This window comes from Chiroxiphia lanceolata, chromosome 9, assembly GCF_009829145.1.
Source record: "Chiroxiphia lanceolata isolate bChiLan1 chromosome 9, bChiLan1.pri, whole genome shotgun sequence".
Lineage (NCBI taxonomy): Eukaryota > Metazoa > Chordata > Aves > Passeriformes > Pipridae > Chiroxiphia > Chiroxiphia lanceolata.
In genome coordinates, this window is record NC_045645.1 from 10,267,566 (window position 1) to 10,290,117 (window position 22,552).

Sequence of the window (22,552 nt, forward strand, 5' to 3'; positions counted from 1 at the left end):
ATCTTGCTGTGAGCACAGATATGAAATCAGGCAGTCAAAACAGAGAGTTTGAATGCTGCTGGGATGTGGGGGCAACGTACACTATTTGTGCTAAATCTCATCATCTGGTGTATAAAGCAACATAACTATTCATTTTCCCAAATATTTATTAAATCAGCAATAAGCATACCCAGTGAGCTCTGATCCTGCTTACATTAATGGAACTTTTCAATGGCTTGGTGAAAGAAAAGCCTTAGCATCCTCAGGGAAAAAAGGAATAATTGAGTTTTGAACAACAAAAGCCCTTAAAGGCAAGTATTTGCAGGAAAAAACACGCCTTCCTCTTAACTAGAAGAACTGTAACACCAATTTAAACACATCAAAGATAAATATTTTCTTTCCAATTTCTAAAATTACATAATTCAAGTGACATTTAAATCTATAGTTTGTGTGTTTGTAAATAACTTTGGAGTATCTGCCCTCAGACACAAATATATCTGTATCTATCCCCATATTTAACACATCACTTCAGTGTCCTCAGAACGCTAAATTTCAGGTAACATTTATTACACTGTTGCAGACTTTGTTTCTGAAGAAACAAACATAACAGCAAGCTATTTAAAATCAGATCTTAGGTGACTGGGAAACTGGGAAGCTTCATACAGGTTACCAGCCAGTAATCCCAAGCTAGCTTAAAAATCTCAGAAACAGCCTAGAATGCTTTCCCCCCTGCCTCATCTCATCATAGACGTGAAGAAAAAAAGAAAAAAAGACTGGGAAAAGGCAAAGCAAAGGCAAAGCCAAAGGAAGATAATGTCATTGTGCACAATCAAGTACAGACTCAGTCCTGTAACTTCGTGGTATGTTACCCCAGACCCAGATAAGGAAAGTGCGGAAAAAGCTCTGTCTGTTCATTCAAAGACCACAGACCTTCAAAATATTCTTTATATAACACCAGAAGGGTTTACGTTTCCTCATTTGACTCCCATCCTCCAGCATCAGTGATGCAGCTCCAGCTGCATCTGTGAAACCAGCTGAAGGATATCCCCATCTCAGCACAGAGGGAACACGTGCACGGTGTTCCACGGCCCATTAGAAATTCCCACCTGTGCTCCAGCAGGACCCTGCAGAAAACATCTGCCCAACATGTCACGGAGCATCCCCAAGTGCCCAATTATCATGGAGCACTTGAGCCACGTCTTCCATTAGCTCGTGTTCTGCATCACATACCAGTGAGGAGACACTTTCTAAGGGTGAAATATCCCTGTCTGTTAGAGCATGGAAGAGCCTGCTCTGGAGGGCCATGGCGAGGCAGCGACACAGCTACTAAGGGCAAAATTTGGCCTTTTGAGCCTTCCTCTGGTTCAGCTTTTCAACATAAAGAGTTTAACCTTTGCAATGAAAGTCAACAATCCTCTCTCTCCTTCCCCAGTGCACAAGAGAAAATAACCAGAAGCCTGGAGACATGCTCCAGTTCTTGATCTTTCTCTGGGAAAGACTCTTCCACAGAGTGATGTAAAAGCTTGTTTAATTATTCAAAAAGACATCATCCTGAATATGAAACACCCCCACCACAGCTTAGTCAACCAGGGGCACACCAGTCACTCGCGATCAGCCACGCAGACCGAGGCGGAGGAAGGAGTATTAATCCTTGTATTGCAATGACATTAAACCTGTAATGAAAGCTCCATCTTTCTATACAGGCACATGAGACATACTGTAAATCTTTTAAACATGAAATATGGAAATCTGGCTTCTTAAAGCAGCAGCAAGCTTTTTGAACCACTCCAAGCCAGTAGTGGAATTCCTCGTGACACTTTCCACTATTCTCTAAAGAATAAAATACTATCCAAGAGCTGGAGAGAAATCAAGAGTAGAGAAGCAATGATAATCATAGAATCATAGAATATCCTGAGTTGGAAGGCATTCACAGTGATAGGAGATAAGTAAACTGCAGTTTTCATAAACCTAAACCAAAATTGATCCACTTCCACTGCAGTATTCCCTCTGATCACCCAGTCTTCGGAAAAACATCTTTTCTAAGCAATGCAAAAGTTCAAATTTTTAAAGGGAAATCTAAAACAGGGCTCTTGTGCTCACAGGAGTGTGAAGCACCTTCCTCTTTAACTCCTAGATACATATCAAGACAGAACATTCAACTTCTGTTACTCAGTCTGGTTTTACCAATGGCAAGGGATCTATGCTGACATATGGCATGAGAAAACCCGCTCAATATTGCTACACTTTTGAAAACAAGATGATAAAAGTAGCATCTTACAAAACGTGATTTTGTAGTCTGGGAGAATGGAGCAAAGATGGTGCTTAAAAACATGAAAAAAATGTGGTAATTAACTTGTACTCTGATACTGAGCTCAGCAAAAAAAAAAAAAAAAAAAAAAAAAAAGAGAGTATGATGGATACTAAATATAGCAAATAACCAGCAACTAGAATTAACCTTTGAGCTGAGTATTAGCTATTCAACTCTTTTAAGACAGCAGAGGGATTTAAACTTGATTTCCTGCATTCAGTGGAAGTGCTGTACCACTTAGCCTAGCAGACAAAAAAAGGGTTAACCAACTACACAGCCTCTCTGGATTTCCATTTCCCTTTTTTCTAAAACGGATTTTACACTGGAAGTCTAATGGCAAGTCAAATAGTTGGTCAAACTAAATATTTTTTATCTTATTTTAGTTGAAAATGTAAATATTTTGGCCATGCCAAATAATTTTTCTGATGGTTTGAATCACCATTGTAGCTCAAGAAAGCCCCAGTTGTTTGCACAACCTTATACAACAACTGTTGATATTACTATGAGCTCCATGAGCTTCAAGCAGCTTGCTAATTAACTACAATTCATTCTAAAAAAACAATTAGAACCATAATGAGGGAGCATGTCGGAATCGTGACTAAACCAATCATCAGTCAAACCATGTCTAGTACATTGAGACACACTGAAAACATCCCACAGACATATTGTTTTCCTGTAAAACTACTGCTGAATTAATGACATCGCATGGTAACTCAACAAAGAATTGCTCAATTACTTCCCAATTAAAGAGAATACGCTGAAGAATACATGTGTCAAGGAAAAATTGTCAATGCCTTTGCAATCTTCAGCCTCCAACAGATGGTAAAGATCCTCAAATGCCATAAACCTTCCCAGTTACCGAGGGAAGGACAGTCACGATGTTACCCTCAACCCAGATTTACACAGGTACAGCTGAGCACAACCCTCCACTTGTAAGGCTGCTGTGAGCATTTAATTGTAGAATGGTTTGGGTTGGAAGGGACCCTAAAGATCATCTCATTCCAACCCCCTACCATGAGCAGGGACACCTTCCACTAGACCAGGTTGCTCCAAGCCCTGTTCAACCTGGTCTTGAACACTTCCAGAGATGGAGGCAATTCCATCTACAGGTCATGCCAGCAACATGAGTTGCCATAAAACTACACCAATTTTTATCCAAAATACATGCATTTGGGCATCCCACACTTACACCGAGTACAAATTCAGTGCTCAGAATCCCATGGAACATGGGAATCCTCCAAAATTTCTCTCTTCAGTTTCACAGGGTAACTCTTATTTCTCAGGATCATTCTTATTCAGCAAATTCTCCTGAAGTCATAAACCCAAGTCCTGGCTTTGGTGTGATGTACTCAACCACAGGGTAGCCTTGAGCTTCTTTGCATTCACCAGCTGTCCAGTTTCCTTTGTTTGGTCACTGGATGTGGTGGTTAAAAATCCTGTCAGTCAGCCCTGGGCAGCTCAAGTGTTGGGATAGTTGAACATAATTGACATCACAGATTACTGAGGAGTTTGAGTGAATTGAATTGCTTTACTGTTGCTCAATAGCTTCCTTTAAATTAAGGAACTCTTCATTTGATCAAAACAGATGCTTACTCATTTGTTTATTTTCTCTTCATTTGCAGGGAACTTAATTCTGAATTCCTTGTGTACTTGAGGTGTTTACTTTTATAGGAAATGGTATTTAAAACACTTCAATTACCACTTTTCTCTGACAGACTCTAATAAATCAAAAGTCCAAGAGTGACTCTAGCTTAGAGCCAGACCCCTGCTGCTTCCAGGTAACACAAAACTCAAGATAATGAAACTTCCCAGGGCACAGAGGGTGCTGGTGCAAAGGTCCCATGGTCACTTCCTAAATATCCTCTCTGGACCCCCCCCCACAGGACACAGTAAGAGCTCAGATAGGTCAGGATAAGCCCTTTAACGTCAGGGGACTCCAGCACTGCCTGAGGGCACACTGCAAACAGCCATGGGACACGTGGTGGCTTTCTTTAACAGCAGATGGGAGAGACAAGTGATGATGGGAACTCAAACTTCCACTTGGAAGCAAAACTCCACATCTAGACTGTGACAGCAGAGATAGCTCTGAATGCTTTCAGGGAATAAACTTAACAATGGAAGGGAATTAGACATAACCCCATATTTACTATTTTAAAATAATTGCAAGGCACAGTTATACAGTTGTATCTACTGCTTTTAAAAACAACAGGTGACTGGAGCTATAGCCAAGCTTGAGAAACAAGTTATTTCTACCTTCATTACTGAATACCTTGCCTTCATGGTATTTTCCAAACCTTGAAATCTCCTGAGTTTCAGCACGCAAAAAAGCCAAGACCTGTGTATTTCTGTACTTTATAATGTAGAGTAGGATTGAATGAATCTGCAGTAATTTACAACAGCTTCTCCCCAAACTGATGTCAAATATACACAACACTTTCCTCAGACCTATATTACCTTAAATTTGTGAATAAACCCCAATTGTGCAAATGATATAATTTAATGCATACAGTGATGCAGAAGAGGTAAAGCCATAAACTTCACTACTTAGAAAGCAGACTGCCTGTGAATAAACATTTTAGCAAATTACTGTGAGCTGTAGGGCTCTGAGCAAATCAAAATGTAGTGAATCAACACAAGGTGCAGCTGTCAACTTAATGTATCAGCAGCCATCCGACAAAATCTGCATCCGTCATATTAAAAAAAAGACAAAAATTCACTACATGTAACAAAGCTTTATGCCACAATCAGTGAGATCAATTACACTCTTTTCTCCACTTTGGAGAATATCAAAAGGTCCAGAATATTATCCAGAAAATGCACAGGAACCCAGCGAAGTTTAGGAACACAAATACACACAGAGCCATTAGACATGTGACCCAACAGGCAGATAACTGTGAGGGGCCACTGAAATGTTTGTCATTTATTTATATTGCCCGAGTTCTGAACTAAAAATACAAATCTAAACTCCCATACACATGGCAGCACCCATGTGCCCTATATCCAATAAGAAAACTGTGTCACCAGGGCAAAGCCTGCAGCTTTTGTTTGCCTCCTTGTGTCTTGCTGTTTGAACAGTACAGAGAGAGAGAACACTGGAAAACTGATCAAGAGCAGCTCTGCTGGATTACAGCTTTCCCACACTATATGATTATGTCCCAAAATCCTAAAGGATTGCACTAGGAAGTAAATTCAGTGCTTTGATAGCATGTAATCATTCCACTGGCAGAGCAGGGTTTAGGATCACATTGGGTGAATGGTATTACCAATGCAGGAATGGAAAGCCTGCTAGCAGGACAACTCCTACAGATTAAAAAGAGTTCAAGATGTGGCCCACAATATCAATATGGCATAAAAGAACTAGGACATTATATTAAACTATTTAATTATATTAATTAAACTAGGACATTATATTCTCATCTGTGAAACAGCATTCCGACACTGACTGCTAAAACCTGCTATTTGACTCACCAAATATAAAATAAGGGATGGACTGAACCCTGAAGTTTGCACGGGTACATTTTCAATGCTCAGAAAATATCCAGATTAAGATTCTTAATCTTAAATAGTCTATACACTAACAACAGATTAATTCAAACATCTAACCCTCTGGATTGTTGGAAATCAGACTCTGAATTCAGGTTAACAGCTTTCTAAGTGTACTTGCTTTACCTGACAATGAAAGAACAAATTTTCAAGATTCAGTTGAAAAATCCCTAATTTTGAGCTCAGGTGCTAAGACCTACATAAACCATGTTATTTAACACACATGAAGAAACTTCATCACTTTATGTTACAGATGTTATAAACTGGGAAGACTAAGGAGAAGGACCTGGTTTCTGCTTCCTATGCCAATAAAATTTTTATTAAGGAATAAAGCACAAAATATCCCCAGAAAAAACAGGTTTTTATAAAAAAAAGAATAAATTATAGAAAGTCAAACAAAACAATATAAAGACAGATTTAGCTATTAGAACTAGTTAGCAACTAACATTCCACTAAGTATAGCAGCTACAAGCTTATGGTTGTGATCTCTGTAAGACACCCCTGTCAGTGTTCCAGTGGAACACTTCTATGACTCTATGATTCTAAAAAAAAGCAAAGGCCCACCAAAACATCAACTCATGCCACAAGACATTGTCATAACAAATTAATATATTTGCAAATTTTGCAACAAATAGCTGTACCTGTAAAAATGCATGTCCCACACTGAAATATTAAACCTCATACATGGGGTTTAATTGAGTGTAACTGAGTCAGGGCAGTTGAACACAGATGTCTCTTTTAGCAAACATAAATAAAACTGGACAGCATTCTCATCACAGATGGTCAGAGACTGTATCTGTGCACTCTCTTTCTCCTCACATTTGAGAATTTGGTCCTGAAAGCTGGATTGTGGAGGCTGAAGCTGATGCAAGTCTGCAAGCTGCTTCTGCAGAGCCACTGATGCAAACTTAGGGAAAAGCCAGACCTGTAAATGGCACTGTAATCCCAGCCAGAATTAAAACTGAGCTTAACCCAGTCAGAATTAAAACTGAGCTTTCCCAAACACAGCGTCCTAATTCGGGCAGAATGACCAGGCAGATCTTATGGTTTCTAAACCTGAGTGTGCTCAGGTCCAGCTTCATCTGCTCCTCCCTGTCCATTCCACCCTGGTTTAATATTCTCCATGTAGCTGGCATCAGCCAAATGGGTGCCTGCATTGTAAGGCACCAGCTATAGTGCCTTGGATCTTTATACAGCAGTAAGATGAATTGTTTGAAAGCCTTCATAAAATTGTTAAGCAGATAGTTTAGACATTTTGATGAGAAGAGAAGGTTTTATTGTGATGTGACTGACAGTCTCTGTGAAGGGTATTTACAGTCTGACTCTTGTTACTAAAAACACCGTGACAGGTAGAACTTGATGGGGATGTTTAATGGGAGATGAAGGGAAATTATGACAAAAAGAACTCATTAAACATTTCCATTTTTTAGAACAGTTAATTTCACACACACAACTAGAATTTCTAAGCGGAGTGTGCACCACTTAACACAAGTTTTTTGGGGTAAGCTTGCTTTCTTTGTCTGGCTTGATGATTACTCTCAGTGAAAGGAGAATAGGAGAACTGGTCTAAGGGAGGAGCAGAGAGAAAATAAGAATGAACACAAGTAAGTGCAAGTTGATACAGGAGAAGGAAGAGATACTGGGAGGGAACTGGATACCGTAAAAAGTGTGCGTTAGGAGCTGAGCTGCACAGTCGGCAGAGGATCTACAGGAGAGCAAGATTTGCTGGGAAGGGATGCAGCAAAGAGACAGGGAAATACAAGAATCATATTGAGTAAGCAATCTTTTCATCCCAATGTCAGAGAAGTGACTTGGCAACCAGCCACCACTCATAATTGAGTTCAGCGGGTAGGTTCAAATCCTGAGATTTGAGACTCATTCCTTTCCGCCTCATTTGCACCGTATTTACATTACTTGATATCAGAGATCATGAGGAGCCAGACTATAAAGTACTTTGGTACCTGCTGACAAATGGCCTCACACAGTGGCACAGTATTGTGTAGGTACATCAGCTATCTCAGTGCATGCACAATGTTCAATACTTCTGCTTCGTGGCACTACCAGGAAGATGCTCTATATCTTCAGCCTCAGTGGGATCCCCCATGCATGGAGAAATATTTGCCCAAGGTTGTCATAGGAAGATGTATCTTACTGAAAAATCAGTGTGAATTACGCTTCCCAGCTTCAAAGCAGACTGAAATGGGGATTCTGGCTTTCAGTCTTTACACTGTGGTGAATTTCACCTCAGTTAAGTCTAACTTTTAGAAGTCATCATACCTGCAAGCCATTTAAAATTCATATGTAGCCAATGAAGAATGAAATCTAGACAAATGTTTATTTCCACCTGAGAGGGACATGTCATGCAGACAGAAGGAATTTCATAGAATCAGAGAATCACAGAATGTTTTTGGTTGGAAGGCACCTTAAAGATAATCTCGTTACAACCGCCTGCATTGGGCAGGGACACCTTGCACTAGACCAGATTATTCCAAGCCCCGTCCAACCTGGCCTGTGAAGTGCCTAATTCCCTCCATGGGCTACAGAGAGTCAAGGTTGGAGGGCACCTAAATGACTACTTCAGTATCCCTCACTTTTCAGTGCACAGACTAGAGGTAACTTGCCTGGGAACATACCAGAGGAAAACAATCCTAAAATGGAAGATTGATCTCTGTCCAGGGAATATGGGCAATTCAGTTTGAACTCAACCAAAACTTGCTGCATTGTTATTAAGCATTGAATTTATTGTCAGGAGAGAGGATTCATGGTGCCTGAAACCTATCAGGAGCTACAAAAGGTTTCTCACTTCATTCATCCATTATGAAATTACTGAAAGCAAGACCTCCTAATAAAGAAAGTGTCCTTACACGTTTAAACCAGGTAGATGAGCTAGATTATTTGCCCTCAGACTGAATTTTAGAGGTTTATATAATAATGACAGCTATAAATTGAAAAAAAAATTATGGCAAGTGTCTCAATGACAGAGAGTCTCATACATGAAAGGGTGAGCAATAAATCAGATGGGCAGTGGAATATTAAATTGCTAATTTTAAGAGCTATTGCTCTTTTTTTTTCTTTTAATACATACTAATATAAAAAGGTGAAACAGAATTTCAGCTACCTCTTTCTTCCTCTTCTCTTTTTCTTCATAAATTAAAGTACATAAGTTGTTAAAAGGAAAAGCTTTAATCCCTTTAAATTTAACCATGAAATAGAAAAAAAAAATAAGGTGCAACCAGTTTCATGGAGATGACAGATTAAATGTATTTGATGATTACAGAGTAGGTTCCATGTGCCCTATATCTCAGTCATGCTATTTACTAGGACAGCCTATTACCAGGTGTCTGCAGACATGACTGCAAGTGTCCTATACACCCAGTCCTACTGCAATGACCTAAATTACAGACTATATCCTGAGTAAATCTGAAACATCACTGAAGGAATAATAAAAAAGTCACAGGAAATGTACAGCAGAAGAACTGTAACACTGAACTACATGAAAAGCTATATGAAAAGCAAGTGAAAAATCAACAGCTATTTTGTCCCCACAAATACCTTAATTAGTTATGCAATGTGAGCTATTTTACTAGATTTTCCCAAGCAACACGACGATGCCTCCGTGCTTCTGGTAGCTTATCATGAAATATTTATGGCAAGGTTTATTTGCTTGTGCAAAGCCCAGAGATGTCACAATCCAGGCCCCCATCCAGCCCATCCCCAGCGTTTATCTTTTTTATTCCACATCTCGGTTCTCCATGTTCAGCCCAAGCTGTGCAAGTTACCACAGCCTCGTGTGAAAGGAATCACTCTCTACTGAATACAGGCTTCTTTCCCACACTTACAGTAGATTGAAAGTCCTGACCTTTTCCTTTGTTTTTCCCTACTATCACACAAATCCTCAGAAATACTAATTTTCTGTGTAGCCAAAGCAATCAATTTCTTGAGGTCTTTATAGCCCAAATTTATATTAAACAGTACAACCCACCCTTCAGCAAGTGCATAACCTGTTGCTAAGGCATCTGTCACTCCACTACTTCTCTCCATCACTTGTCACCATTTCTTACATACGTTGGAGATAAACTCTTCACCTCTTCAAAATGCCAATACACAGAAAGGGAATGGTGGTTTTGGATACAAGAGTATATTATTATTATTATTTTAATATTTTACTGTCCATGCAAGGCATAGGATAGAGAAAATTAAGCTGAATTAAGCTTAGTCTCTTGTATACTTAGAGCACTACAGAAATAATGTATAGCAATACTGGGAGGGATTCTCAATGCACTGATTACAGCCCACAACATCCAGGGAAGGAATGCAATACATAGAGAAAAAATTCTGCCATTCAGGAACACTTTGAGTGAGGTCTTTTCGTACACTTAATTTTCCTTTTCCTTTCAGCATTTCCCACAGCTAAACTGATGCCAATTGCATGTACCTCTGCTCTACAACTCTACAGCACTTATTAATCTACCACAGAAGTTGGCTTTGTTGGAAAAATAATTGCTTTTCTATGGTATATGTTAGGTTGGACTTTGATGTAACTTGTTTGGTTGTTTGGGTTTTTTCCCCAAATGACAGAAAAGTAATTCTCATGCAAATATATCCTTTTTTTTTTTTTTCTGTAATATTTGATATGAAGCTCCCTATAAAATCTTTTACCTATCAGCACACGGTATTCACCAGGAAATCATCTGAGAAGAATAGCCATTAAGGTTGCAGAAAATTATTGCAGAGGTCACAATGCTCTGACATACCTCTTCCTAGTGCTACTTCTCTCAGTCTCTATTCAGACCTTGCCTCCCCTGCTGTCTGACTAAACCAAGCTGTGAAGAGCACAGTATATAAAGTGCAGCTCTGGTAGATCCTACAGGGGAGAAAATGCAGCTCATCCTTGCTTAGAGCAAGACTTGTACAGGTTTGGGTAATATAGGAACCCTTCTAACCCAAGCAGCAACTCGTGCATTAACATGTAAAAGGCTCATTGTCAACTCTTAACCACAAATAACACATTTACACATGGTGACTTTCAAGGAATGAGTTGGAGAAGACAGAAAGGAGATTCAAGCAATGAATGAGATGGATATAAGTGACATTACAATCCTGGTTACTCTGCACAAACCCAACCAACCCATAACACAACACTGATAAAAGTCACATCACAAGGAATGTACCAAATGTTACAGACAATAATGAAAGCCACAGAGGCTTCTTTACTGTATATACTTTCACACACTTTCTTTACTTTATATAAACAGGGAAGATACTTACACTTACAGGTTGACTTTTTGGCACATCATAAACGCCTTCCTTCTTTTGGCTGGTAGGAACCTGCAAAATCAAAGGAAAATTGAGGTCAATATCCAAGGAAGTTGGATGAAAACCTGAAATCAACAACTCATGTACCCTAATGAAATCAAGGATGGTTTCTTTCTCATCCCAGTAGCACCAGTAATGGAGAAAATACTGAAGAAATAAAACATCATCTATCTGGTTTTTCTAAGTCCTATAGCTCAGCAGCGTTCAGAAAAGAGATTTACATTATCAGATAATTTTGGTTGCATGAATTCCAGGTGCACTTGGATCTGCTTCCTACTGAAATGGCTGTTTTTTCCATATAACTTGAGAGTTAGAGATGCGAAGTTATGTGACGGAAGTTATGATCAAGTGAGTATCTCATCTTCCCAGAGACACAGAGCAGAGTTACTGATCTGAGGGTAAGAGATGTTTCACCTATGGGTTTAGATTTCTTCCTTCCAATTAATTTAATAATCTAATTCAAGAGAAGTCGTAACATGTACCTCTGTAGTGATGGGGCCCTGTGGTTGCTCTATGAGATATTTGGTTATAATGCTGCAGTTTTAATAAGGAATTAATGGCCTCTTGAAGTATGACACAGGGGAGACATGGACAGAGGACAACACACTTAAAAAACTTTGGATGAGCTTTTAGTTGGGCCAGCAGTCATGATTTACACCTTGGGCATATATAATCTGCTCATGTAAATTCAGCTGCTTTGTTATAAAGGGCTGTGCTTGCCCAAGGACCACTGGTTCCCATATTTATAATTTGTGTGTGTTTCTCTTTTTCTTCCTAGAAGCACTGAGTGTCTATTGTAAATGACAAAAGCAAAAAGAATAGTAAAAACATTTTCTAAACTGGCACAAATACTCTAAGAAAATCAGGGCTGCTTTTCCACTAAATAGGGCATATATGAAAATTACATTTCAGATATCAGTAAAACCTCACAGGTCACTAAAAGATAATATTGCAAATGTAGAATTATTACCTTTTTGTTTTCTAAGACAAAAAATATCTTAAGGTTCTGATATTTCACTCAGACTGGTTTAGGGGAAGCTGAAGGAATGATACTTATTCGTTAAGATGTGCTATCTTTTCTTATTCTGAAAAATTATTCTGTATAATATTCTGTATAATACATGAAAACCTCCCTCTGCTGTTGTCTCTACTGTTCTCTTGCCCACGTTTAAACACCACAATCTTCACGGGAAACTGTGTGTCATTAATTCAGTGCATATTGAAGAAGTCTGTTGAGAGCATGAGTGCAGAACCCTCACAGAAACTGAATAACCTTTTCAAAAGACCTCTTCTATTCCTATCCTGAGAATGATTTGCTTGCCTTGGTTTTCTCAAAGTACTGGTCACTTCCACTAAAACCACCTCTCACATTAGATATGTGGAACTGGTAACAGTGGAGCAATTCAATTTCATGGCAGTAACAGTCTGTTAAGAGAGAGAGCTGTAAGTGACAGTGTGAGAGCAGGAACCAGGAAGAGTCTATTTAGGAAGTGACTAGAAAGCTGGTCTTCACAAAAAGAGGACAAGTATAGAAAGATAAACTGTTTCTAAACTTTCATCAGGATGCATTTTTTTTGCTCTCTAGAAAGTTTTCCTTTCAGTCATTCTCCTCTTCCTCCTTCCAATTTTTCTATGAAGTCACCCCACTTCGCACATCTGCCTGCAGCCTATTGTGGAATGAACATTTCCCTGCACTATCAATCCCTCTTTTTTTATTCCAGTTTACATATAGAGAAAAGCTGACTCCTAATACAAGACAGAGAAACTTTTCTGAAAGACATTCTTCTCTCCCAATGTGATACCACCTGTCTCCCTGCTGTTTTTACTTCCCATGTATCATCACGCTTTTTGCATCGCTACTCACACAGGGGGTCCACAAAGGATTTCTGTTTTTTCCTTTGATTAACAATACCAGCAAAGAGGTACCAGCACTGCTGCTGCTGTCAGCTCTGTGACAGGCTGTGAAACATTTGGATGTATTTGTGCCTCACCAGCAATACAAGCATTGCAATTCAAAAACCTCCATCTCGGACTGTCAGCTCCTCATGGAGCAGAACTTGCCTCCCCACAGAGACCAGTGCTGCTGCAAAGACAACACCAAACCACCTCCCAGAATCCCATCTCCACTTCACCAGAACACCAGGCAAGAGGAGAGATGCTATTAAGCCATCTGACACTAGATGAGAGGATTGGTATGTGCTCAGTGACTGAGTCCTTGCCTAACACATTACAGCAACTTACATAGACAACATTAAAAGAGCCGACACAGAGAGTCTTCTGGGTAATGTATCAAAGAAAGGTGACAGACAGAGAAAGAATGCTTAAAAAGAAAATTGTGACCTCTATTATGCTAAAGAGAAATAGAAATTGTCACTTTCAGCACATATCTTTCATCTGCAATTCCCCACAGGGAATCTTTTCCACCAAGGGAGAAGTGCACACCAGCAAATGAAACGCCACAGCAAAACCAGCAGAAAGACTCGGTGAGGCTGAAGCAAGGTTGCATGAGGTTATTGAGCAGTTACACATGTAGTATGGGGAAGGCTTTGTAGTAAATAATAGAAGCTGCCATAGCTTTGCATCAAACTAAAAAAAACCCACAATGCCAAGCAAACAAATGAAAACACACACGCACACAAGAAAAAAGAAAAAATAAAAAGAGGACCTTTTCTAATTTGATTTTTAATAGTAGCCTGGATGGTTCTGAGAAACAATTTTGTCAGTGATCTGCGTGTAAAATCTGAACTGTGGAAACCCAGATTTGCAGTAGCCAAGAGCTCATGAAGCCTGTGGGAAGCTCATGGCTACGGGTCGGTCTGTGGCAGCAATGCCTCAGCATCCATCAATTACAACTGATACCACAAAAAGACCCCTGGCTCCCTAATTTCAGCATTTGCTGTACTCAAGGTACTGCCTGTAGTAAATACAGAGGACAATGCTAGACTGCATATAGTCAGAGTATGGTATATTGATCACAGGTATTTTCTGTGCACCACTGTGGGAGGAAACACTTCATCACATCCAGATACTGTCAAATAAAGGCTTCAGCAATTCTCTGGTGACTTACAGGACAATAACACCAGTACCTCGAGATGAGGCAAGACCTCACTACCTGCTTATCATCTTTAATTTCCATTTTAAGGAAAAGAAATTCCTCCAGAATTTCCCCCATAAAGTCCTCCTGTTCACTGGGCCATTCCTCAGAATACAGTTCCAGCTTGTTTTCCCACCAAAGTTCGCTTTAAGATGTACAAACACTGTGAGCAACAGCCCCATTTTGCTTCCTTCCTTTAGAGTACTTCTCTAAAATGTCACTAAAAGCTCCGTACTTTGATGAACAACAATCGGCATTTTTTTGCCTGAATGCAGTTCTCATGGGATTTTTGTTTGCAGCATAAACCTGACAAATAGAGAAGTAATTTTTTAACATGCTGAAAACAGTCAAACTTTCAATACTGAAAATGTACAGCCTTAGGCAGACTCTCACCTTGAGAGCTTTGCATGCCTTGGTCTATAGATGCAAAAAGATACATATTCCAGTGGGGGTTGTGGGGGTGCCAGGAGATCAGCAGAGATAGATCAAATGAATCTCATATTAATGATCCTGTAATGGTTATTTTCTAATGTTTAACCTGCATTTCCCTTTCTCACTCAGCTTCTTTCTATTTTGGCTTACAGCTACACTATCCTATCATTTTTTCTATTATCTTCCTATATTTTCTCATTACCTAATACTTTTCCCTTTTTTTTTTTTATTGTTCTATCCTTGCTCCTGTGTACCTTAAAATCTTTTCCTATTAGCAGATCAACCTCTAGCACAGCTAGATGAAATTCTTAATCACTGCTTGAAACTCCTTCCCCTCCACACTAAATGATTTCCTTGAATCACAGGTTTTTTACAGCATACAAAGATTTCTGTCTATCTTCAGATTTGCCTCTAGTATGTGATACAAAATGAATTACATTACATTTTAATAAACCTTGTACTGATCCCCTGAGGATAAATTGAATGACAAAAGATTATTTTATATTACTTTCAATGCAATTTTTTGTCAGGGTGAAGAATGTGAGCTTGGGCTCTAACATAACTTATGCACTCTGAAAACACTTTCCCTGGTTTGGGGGATATCCCTTGAGAACTCTGAGGTTTTGCTCAGTTATTTCCTTGGTTAGCCAGAAAGAAGTGCAGTACCATCAAAATTTCTAGGAATTGCTTGGATGGTCTGGCCTCCATGATACGTACGTTTCTCAGAATAGGTGTAAAAAAATCCAAAAAATTAACAGAAAAAGAGAATCCACTATTTATCACCTTATCTGGTGTATTCAAAAGTTTAAGACCCTTCATAAGTTGACAAAGTTAATATAATTTGTAGAAGCTGAAATGACAAACAACAAAAAAATCACATTGAGACCAGGCAGATAATTCACGTCATGTCACCAGAATGAAATACCAAGACATTTTTGTGATGAATGAAAACTAAAAGCGAACTATATATGAAATGTGCTTTATTAAATGCTTGCAATCGCTGCAATGGAAACACCGAAGGTAGAGATTTTATACCTGATAAATGTTTTCTTCCGTTTCAGGCTCACGGATCGGCTCATGTCCAGCCTCAAACACAATGTACTATTACACCAGCCGCCAGAGAGGAAAAGTCAAAGATGAAACAGAAGGGAAAAAGGCGATTTGGAATTCCACGTCAAAACAAAGGCAGGCATTAAAGAAACAAGTTCAAAGTACAGGCTGGCAGCAGGACAACCGGTTTGCTGGAAAGCACCAGGTAAGGTTGTTTCGTATTTCATAAACCGGCAATGAGTAGCCCTAAATCTCCTCTAATGATCATTACAGCAACTTCCTAGTTCTTTCTCACTAGGGAGACCGCCTGTGGCCCAGTATTAATTTTCTGAAGTCAACATGAATTTTGCCTTTTTTACAGAATGGCAATTATTTCCACATATATTTATTATCTATGAATAAAACTGCTAAATCCAAGCTGGGAGAATAGGCTGGTGCACATGGAACAGGGCACATGGCAAAAGGCTGTCACAACATTTTTAATTTTCAGGTTCTTGCTTTATTGTGAAGAGTACAGAGTAAAACTCCTGACATTATAAAAGCTGAATAGTAACTTAGGGCATCCTCATTCTTATCATCTTTCTTGCTGCACCTCAGGTACTGTTCAATATTCACTAATGGTTGAATTGGTTCCTTTCACGTGCCTCCCACTGATATGCCTAAGTGGAGGAACACAAAATCCCCAGGAAAAGTCAACTATTGCATATTTTGTTTCAGCACAAAAACATGAGAATTAAAGTACATCTTTTTCTTCTTCACACTCAGTAGGGTATCAGACATGAATATATTGACATATTTCTGATAATCATCTTTGCTCCCAGACATTTTGCTTGGATGAAACAAGACTTAAATTTCAGATCTGTTATTAAATTGTAACCCAAACACCAACAAGGGAGTGTGTTACAACATCAATGTCACTGTTGTTTTTTTCCAAATATTCACCCTCTAAATTGAATTCTGGCTCCACAGAAGACAAACAACAAAATGTCAACTGATTACTATCAAAACGAGATGTCACCCTCCCTAATTCTCAAAGTAGCTTCCCTTTCCAGTTTGAGTTTGTATTAAAAAATGATGACAAATCTAATTTGGAAACTTAAAATCTGGATGTACAAGCCACATTTTAAGTAATATTTACGACACATTAATCCAACTGAACATATTCTATTCTATTCTATACAGACGTATGGTGCTATTACTTACAGCTTAATCTCTAAATATGCTACTTTCTATAAAAATCTTAAAGGTTTCTCACAAGACCTATCTTGATAAGTTTCAAAACATCTTGTTAAAGGTTTTGGCTGTGTTTGAAGATAACATATATCTAGTCATTTCTGAAACTCCAAGGCCATTCAGCTTCAGAAATTACCTGGTATACAGGATCTTCTACATCTTCTTCCAAAATTGTCTACAGCAAAGTAAGAGGACAGGCAGTAAAAGCAAAGAACATAAACAGCAGAGATAAAAGAACTGTACTCAGAAATTAAAGGACAGCAAAGAAATAAGCAAAATTGGCAGGTAAGTATATAGTTTTGTTTCTTTAGGATACAGATAAAGTCACATTAGTGCACAAAGTAACTTTATTCAAGTTTCATCCGAGTTTAACAATCTGCACCTCATTTGCTTTGACTCAAATACACACATTCAGAAATATATTTAACCTTCCCTAAAGTATCAGACACTGTTAAAACCTGACTTACAACACTGACCTTCATTAAAGTTTTCCTTCTGAATTAGAAGAAACACTAGGCAGGAAATGAGCAGATCATTTCCAGTTGCTAAACAGGTTCATCACACCCCAAGTGACAGCTTTCATCACTTTAATCCTACGTCTGAGCTCACGATGGCTGTTGGGTTCACACTGGTCCGTTTGAAGCCAACACCGTTCAAACCCACTGCTGTTAAGAAGTGCTGAGGATGCTCAGTGCCTCTTTGGAGCAACTTGGGGGGATACTTCAAACCAAGCTTTTCTTGGCAGTAGTCTAAGCTTATTCGTGTACCTGGTATACCGCTTGTTCACACTGTTTGTCCTTTTGTGCCTTTTTTTCCATTTCTTCCCTTTGTTTCAGTTCATAGATGAGCTGAAACAGGTCTCTCAAGTCCAGGATTACTGGTTCAGCCTATGGAAGCAAAAACAGCAAGGAAAATTTCTGCATGGGAAAACATACACCTCTTATCCCACCCTGCTGATAGAGCAGTTACAGCATCTCCACAATTGAACTTCATATAGAATTAATTTCTATTTTAGCATCCAGGCTCGGGTTAATTTCTACTGAACTAACTATACTTGAAAATTAATTATAATTATAGTTATGAATATAAAAAGCATTATGAATATAAAAGGCATATGCATGAATATAAAGGTAAAATTATTAGTGGTTTCACATCCGACAGAATTACAGTAGACTATACATAATGTAGGTTTCAATGAGTACAGGAATATAACCAAACTTATCTGCATCCAGTCTAGCTTAGCCAGAAAGGAAAACAATAAAAAATGATCATGAAAAACTGGAAATAGTGAAATACATTCCCTTTTGCCCAAGCTGGTTTCATTAACTTGCTATTTAGGAACATCTAAGCAGACACTCATGACTAGTGTAGCAGAATCAGAAACAACCCAAGATTGGCCACTTGAACAGTTTGCTATGAACAATTTTTTAGTTGAGTTACATGGTAGAAAATGATAGTGATTTGATACTTACTGCCTGGGCTGTTTTTATTGCCACAAATCTATGATTCCCCTCCTTTCCACATACATATCCAAACGCTCGGTGGTCTGTGATATCCTTTGCGATGTATGAAATTTCATGAACTGCATGGTGATGCTGTAGTAGCTATTAAAAAACAAAACAGTAGAGAATTACATCAAAATGTTGAATTAAAAAACAGTATAATTTTTCTCTCATCAGTGCTTTACCTGGATCTCAATTCACCTATGGAATTTAAACAAGCAAACACATCCTGGTATCAAAACCAATTAATATCTGAACTCTTTAAGCCTGTTTTTTTCTCAAAATCCAGACAAACTTGACTTGCTTTAGTAAGCTTCCACTGAAGATTTTTCTTGGTGTCTTTTAGCGAGATATAATTAAATAAAAAATGTGTTTCCCAGTTATTACCTACACAGCATCCGAGGCACAGAATCAGTATTTGTAGGTATATATATAAGCAGGGGCTGCAGATACCTGTAGCTTCATACAGGATGACTCTGAGGCCAGGCTGCTCTGCAGGAGCTGCAGAGCTACAGTTGAGATCTCCCATATCTCTAAGAATTGGTACCAGACCTGCTTTATCTCTGCAGCACTCCACATCAGCCAGTGAGAGAGATTTCATTTCAAGCAGTAATAGAACTACAAACAATTATTTTCCCCAGAAAACTAATGGAAATGCAATTATTCAGCTTGAAATCATGCTAAATGCAAAACTTCACATTTTACTTAAAATTCCACTTTGGTGAACTGTAATAATAAAAAGACTCAATTTTGTTTTAAATGTATGAGTAAAACTCTCCTCGAAGTCAGGGCACAAATCTAAGACTCCTATAAGCATCTCTTGTAGTGCCAGAATCTTTCTCACTCTGGCCTAAGTAGTATTCTATTATCAAAGTAATAGAGAAGTATTTCTACTTAGAATGATGTCCTTGAAAAGCTTATCTAAAACAATCTATTATTCAATTTCTACCTTCTGATACATTGACCTGCTCTTATATCCTCTAGGGATAATGCTATTTCTGAGAGCAGGCAAAGCCTCACAAAGAATTCTTTTGAGGTCCAGATTCCTGCTGGTTTTGAGAAAAGCACATTTTGAAAACCAGCATGGTATCCAGGCAATCTCTAAACAACCAGTTATTTTTAGAGTTTTGAAAAAACCAAACATTTTAAAATTCAAAAGGAGAGAGGATGTCTGTGTGTGCAAGAGAAAAGGCTGAGCGTGTGCAGGGCAAGTGACAAGCGATGGGAATTCTGTAGGACAGGGAGTGAAATCTGAAAGGAGAGGTAGCCTGCAAGAGATGGATGACTCCATATAAAACAAAAGACTGGACATGTTTCATTTTCATTTCACAGTAAATGGCTCTTAACATCCCAAGATCAAGATTGCTTGCTCGTAGGAGAGTAGAAGTGTTGCCACTGACTTCAGGCAGAACGTGGCTGAGCTGAAGGTGCACTTCAGGCTCTCCCGGTGTGTTAAGCGTTTAAAATTAATGACAGGATCTTACTTAGATAATACAGGGATATTGATTTATTAGAGTTTTTTTGAAAACCAAGTTACATGCTATCTGTTACAATGAAATGAAATGTTCCCATCTCTCTATTCTGCATATGACAGGGAACGTTATCTCTGGCTCCTATTAAATCAAAGTCCTTTGACATTGCTTTATTGATTGCCAGGCAGCATTTTGCACTGAAATTAAACTGTGATCAGATGCCTTCTTTGTGGAATTAAATTTGAAGACCACCGTACCATGGAAGAGTATCACTCCCAACGTAAGACAGCAGATGGAGACCCTCCAATTTATTTAGGAATCCTCACTCACTATTACACTTCTAATGGTTATGATCTTTTACATACTGCATCAACAGAAGTATAGATTAAGTAAAGGTGACTGCAACATTATCCTTTTAGGTATTTTACTGGATGGCATGACTAGGAAGAGGTTTTCATTTGTTTGAGGGATACTGAGTTGGAACATACACATGAAATGCAATGTTGCATGCACACATCTGTACTCAAATGTAGATATAAACACTTCTTTGTACATGTTTTTTCACAGTCCTTCATTCACCTAATGTGTCCTTTATACATATTACAATACTCTATTATTTAACAAGTTCCTGATTTTTTGCTCTTGCAAAGCAGAAATGGGAATCCTGTTGCAGTCAGGAGAGATTCACCACTGAAAAATGAAAGATCAGAACTGCATCCCTTCTGTAAATATTTATTTAAGGACTCAGCCTGCCCGGGATCCTGCAGAGCCCTTCACAGCAGTGAAATGTGTGCTAGAGCAAAGGACAGCAGAAGGGACAGCACGAGGAGAAACACCATCTCATTCAGTCACCCAACAGAGACAGACACTTGAGGCTATCTATAAATACTCTTTGCATGTTTGGATCAGATGTGTGTCTGATGCATTTGCATAGATTAATCTGTCCCATTAAATGAGGTCAACCAAAAGAAATGCTATGTTTATCCCTCAGATTGTAACTGCTCACATGTAGCCACCCCCTCGCTACTTGATATGAAAGGAAATGAAACAAAAGCCACGTAAATTGCTTAGAGCAGAATGGTTGGTCAGTGCTCACAAGCTGATCTGCTCCTCTTTCTCTCCTCTTTTTTTTAATGTATTTAGTATTTTCAAGTCTTTACCATGACTAAATCCTGTCTATAGTGGTCATAAGCACATAAATGAATTATTTCATAACTTGACACCCCTGTATGCCAATGCTGATGGATTTCATCACACACTATTGGGTATTTTTACTGTATCTGTGCTGAGAGCTGCTACGAACCATTTACCAATTCTTAAGTGAGGTATCAAATTGTTTTGGAGTGCTGCAGTACGACAGAACAAATTATAGAGAAGACTTAATTTGTATTATGGTTCAATACAGTCAATTACATATTGCAGAGATTAAAAAGTAATTTAACATTTAAGTTTCAGTTGTTTAAAAAAATCCACTGCCTCCAAATTATTTTAGGTCTCCTGTGACTTTTAGTTATTGTTGGAAACAGAGATTTTAAATGGAAGCACAGATAAAGTCTCAAACTGGCTAAGAAGACAATCTTGTGATACACCAGTCCTTCTTTTTAGGCTAAACATGACATCATTATCATATTTTATTCATACACTAGAAAGTTTTTGCCTGGTGTTAAAATTAAAAAGTCCAAAATACCCACCACCACCAGGGCTGCTGTCTTGCCTCTTCTCCTTAAGTTTGCTCTGGTCTCTCCCACTGGCCATTATTTTCTCTCCTTGTCTCCATTCTATTGCCCGCTTCTCCTCTTCCCCCAGGTTGCTCCCTGTACATCACACTGAATTGATTTAGCTGCCTCTGAGATCTGTAGCATTTCTAATTTCCCTCAGGCTGCTTGGCACCTATCATAAATTTTTTCACCCCTTATCCTCATCTTGCCCCTTTATTTCCATGCTGCAGCCTCCAGTGCCACTAAATCAATTAAGTCAATCAATTAAGTACTTGGAGGGTCCAGCAATCATGTCAAATATGTGAGTTAGGTGGCATGAGAAAGTCACTGTTTTACTATCGCTATTTCTCTTTTAATGAGGTTGTCTATTTAGTGGAGCCTGGGGCACAGCGTTAAGAGTCACAACAAAAAAATACTCTCCAAGCTGCAAAGCCTTCTAGAAAAGCTGCCCCAGCGAATGCAGGAAGCAGGTTCCACACAATGTTATATCCATAAGGACGAGTTTCACAGGGATTTAGTCTGCACAGCCTTTCACCTTGAGCATCTAAATGGTGAACCTGGTTTCAGATAGGTTGGATCAACTGGCAGCTCCACCAACAATGGATACTGGGATACTGGGAGACAGACATGGACCAAGCATCGTTGAGTTTCTATCCCTGCCTATTCACTTCTACAACATTTGAATAAGCAGCAATACACTAAGTGTCACATAAAGCTCCCCAAACATCGAAGTTACCCATCAAATTGCAAAATTCTTAATGGATTAATAATAAAAAAAGTTTGTGGACTATAGTTTCAGTCATGCTGCTGCCTACCTTCAAGTCCCCTGTATTCCAACTCAGCAGCATATAAGGAAATCAGACCCTGTATGTTCAGGAGTACCACCGAAAAAATCACAGAAATTG

At 38.8% G+C, this 22,552-nt stretch overlaps 1 protein-coding gene across 18 annotated transcripts in view; it reads right to left on the bottom strand.

Moving 5' to 3' along the window:
* The window catches only part of DAB1 (DAB adaptor protein 1), a 435,450-nt gene that overhangs the window by 20,378 nt on the left and 392,520 nt on the right, over positions 1-22,552 (bottom strand). For 11 of the 18 annotated variants that reach the window (XR_004358564.1, XM_032696501.1, XM_032696507.1 and 8 more), the window contains 5 exons: positions 18,428-18,559; positions 17,723-17,842; positions 17,092-17,130; positions 15,708-15,773; positions 11,099-11,158 (listed from right to left, as the gene is read on the bottom strand). Coding sequence is in view for 17 of the 18 variants with exons in the window: in XM_032696501.1 (XP_032552392.1) it covers positions 11,099-11,158; positions 15,708-15,773; positions 17,092-17,130; positions 17,723-17,842; positions 18,428-18,559 (417 nt within the window). In the remaining variant the exon portion in view is untranslated. The remainder of the gene's footprint in view (positions 1-11,098; positions 11,159-15,707; positions 15,774-17,091; positions 17,131-17,722; positions 17,843-18,427; positions 18,560-22,552) is intronic. The other 7 variants (XM_032696518.1, XM_032696512.1, XM_032696515.1 and 4 more) reach the window with 3 other exon arrangements.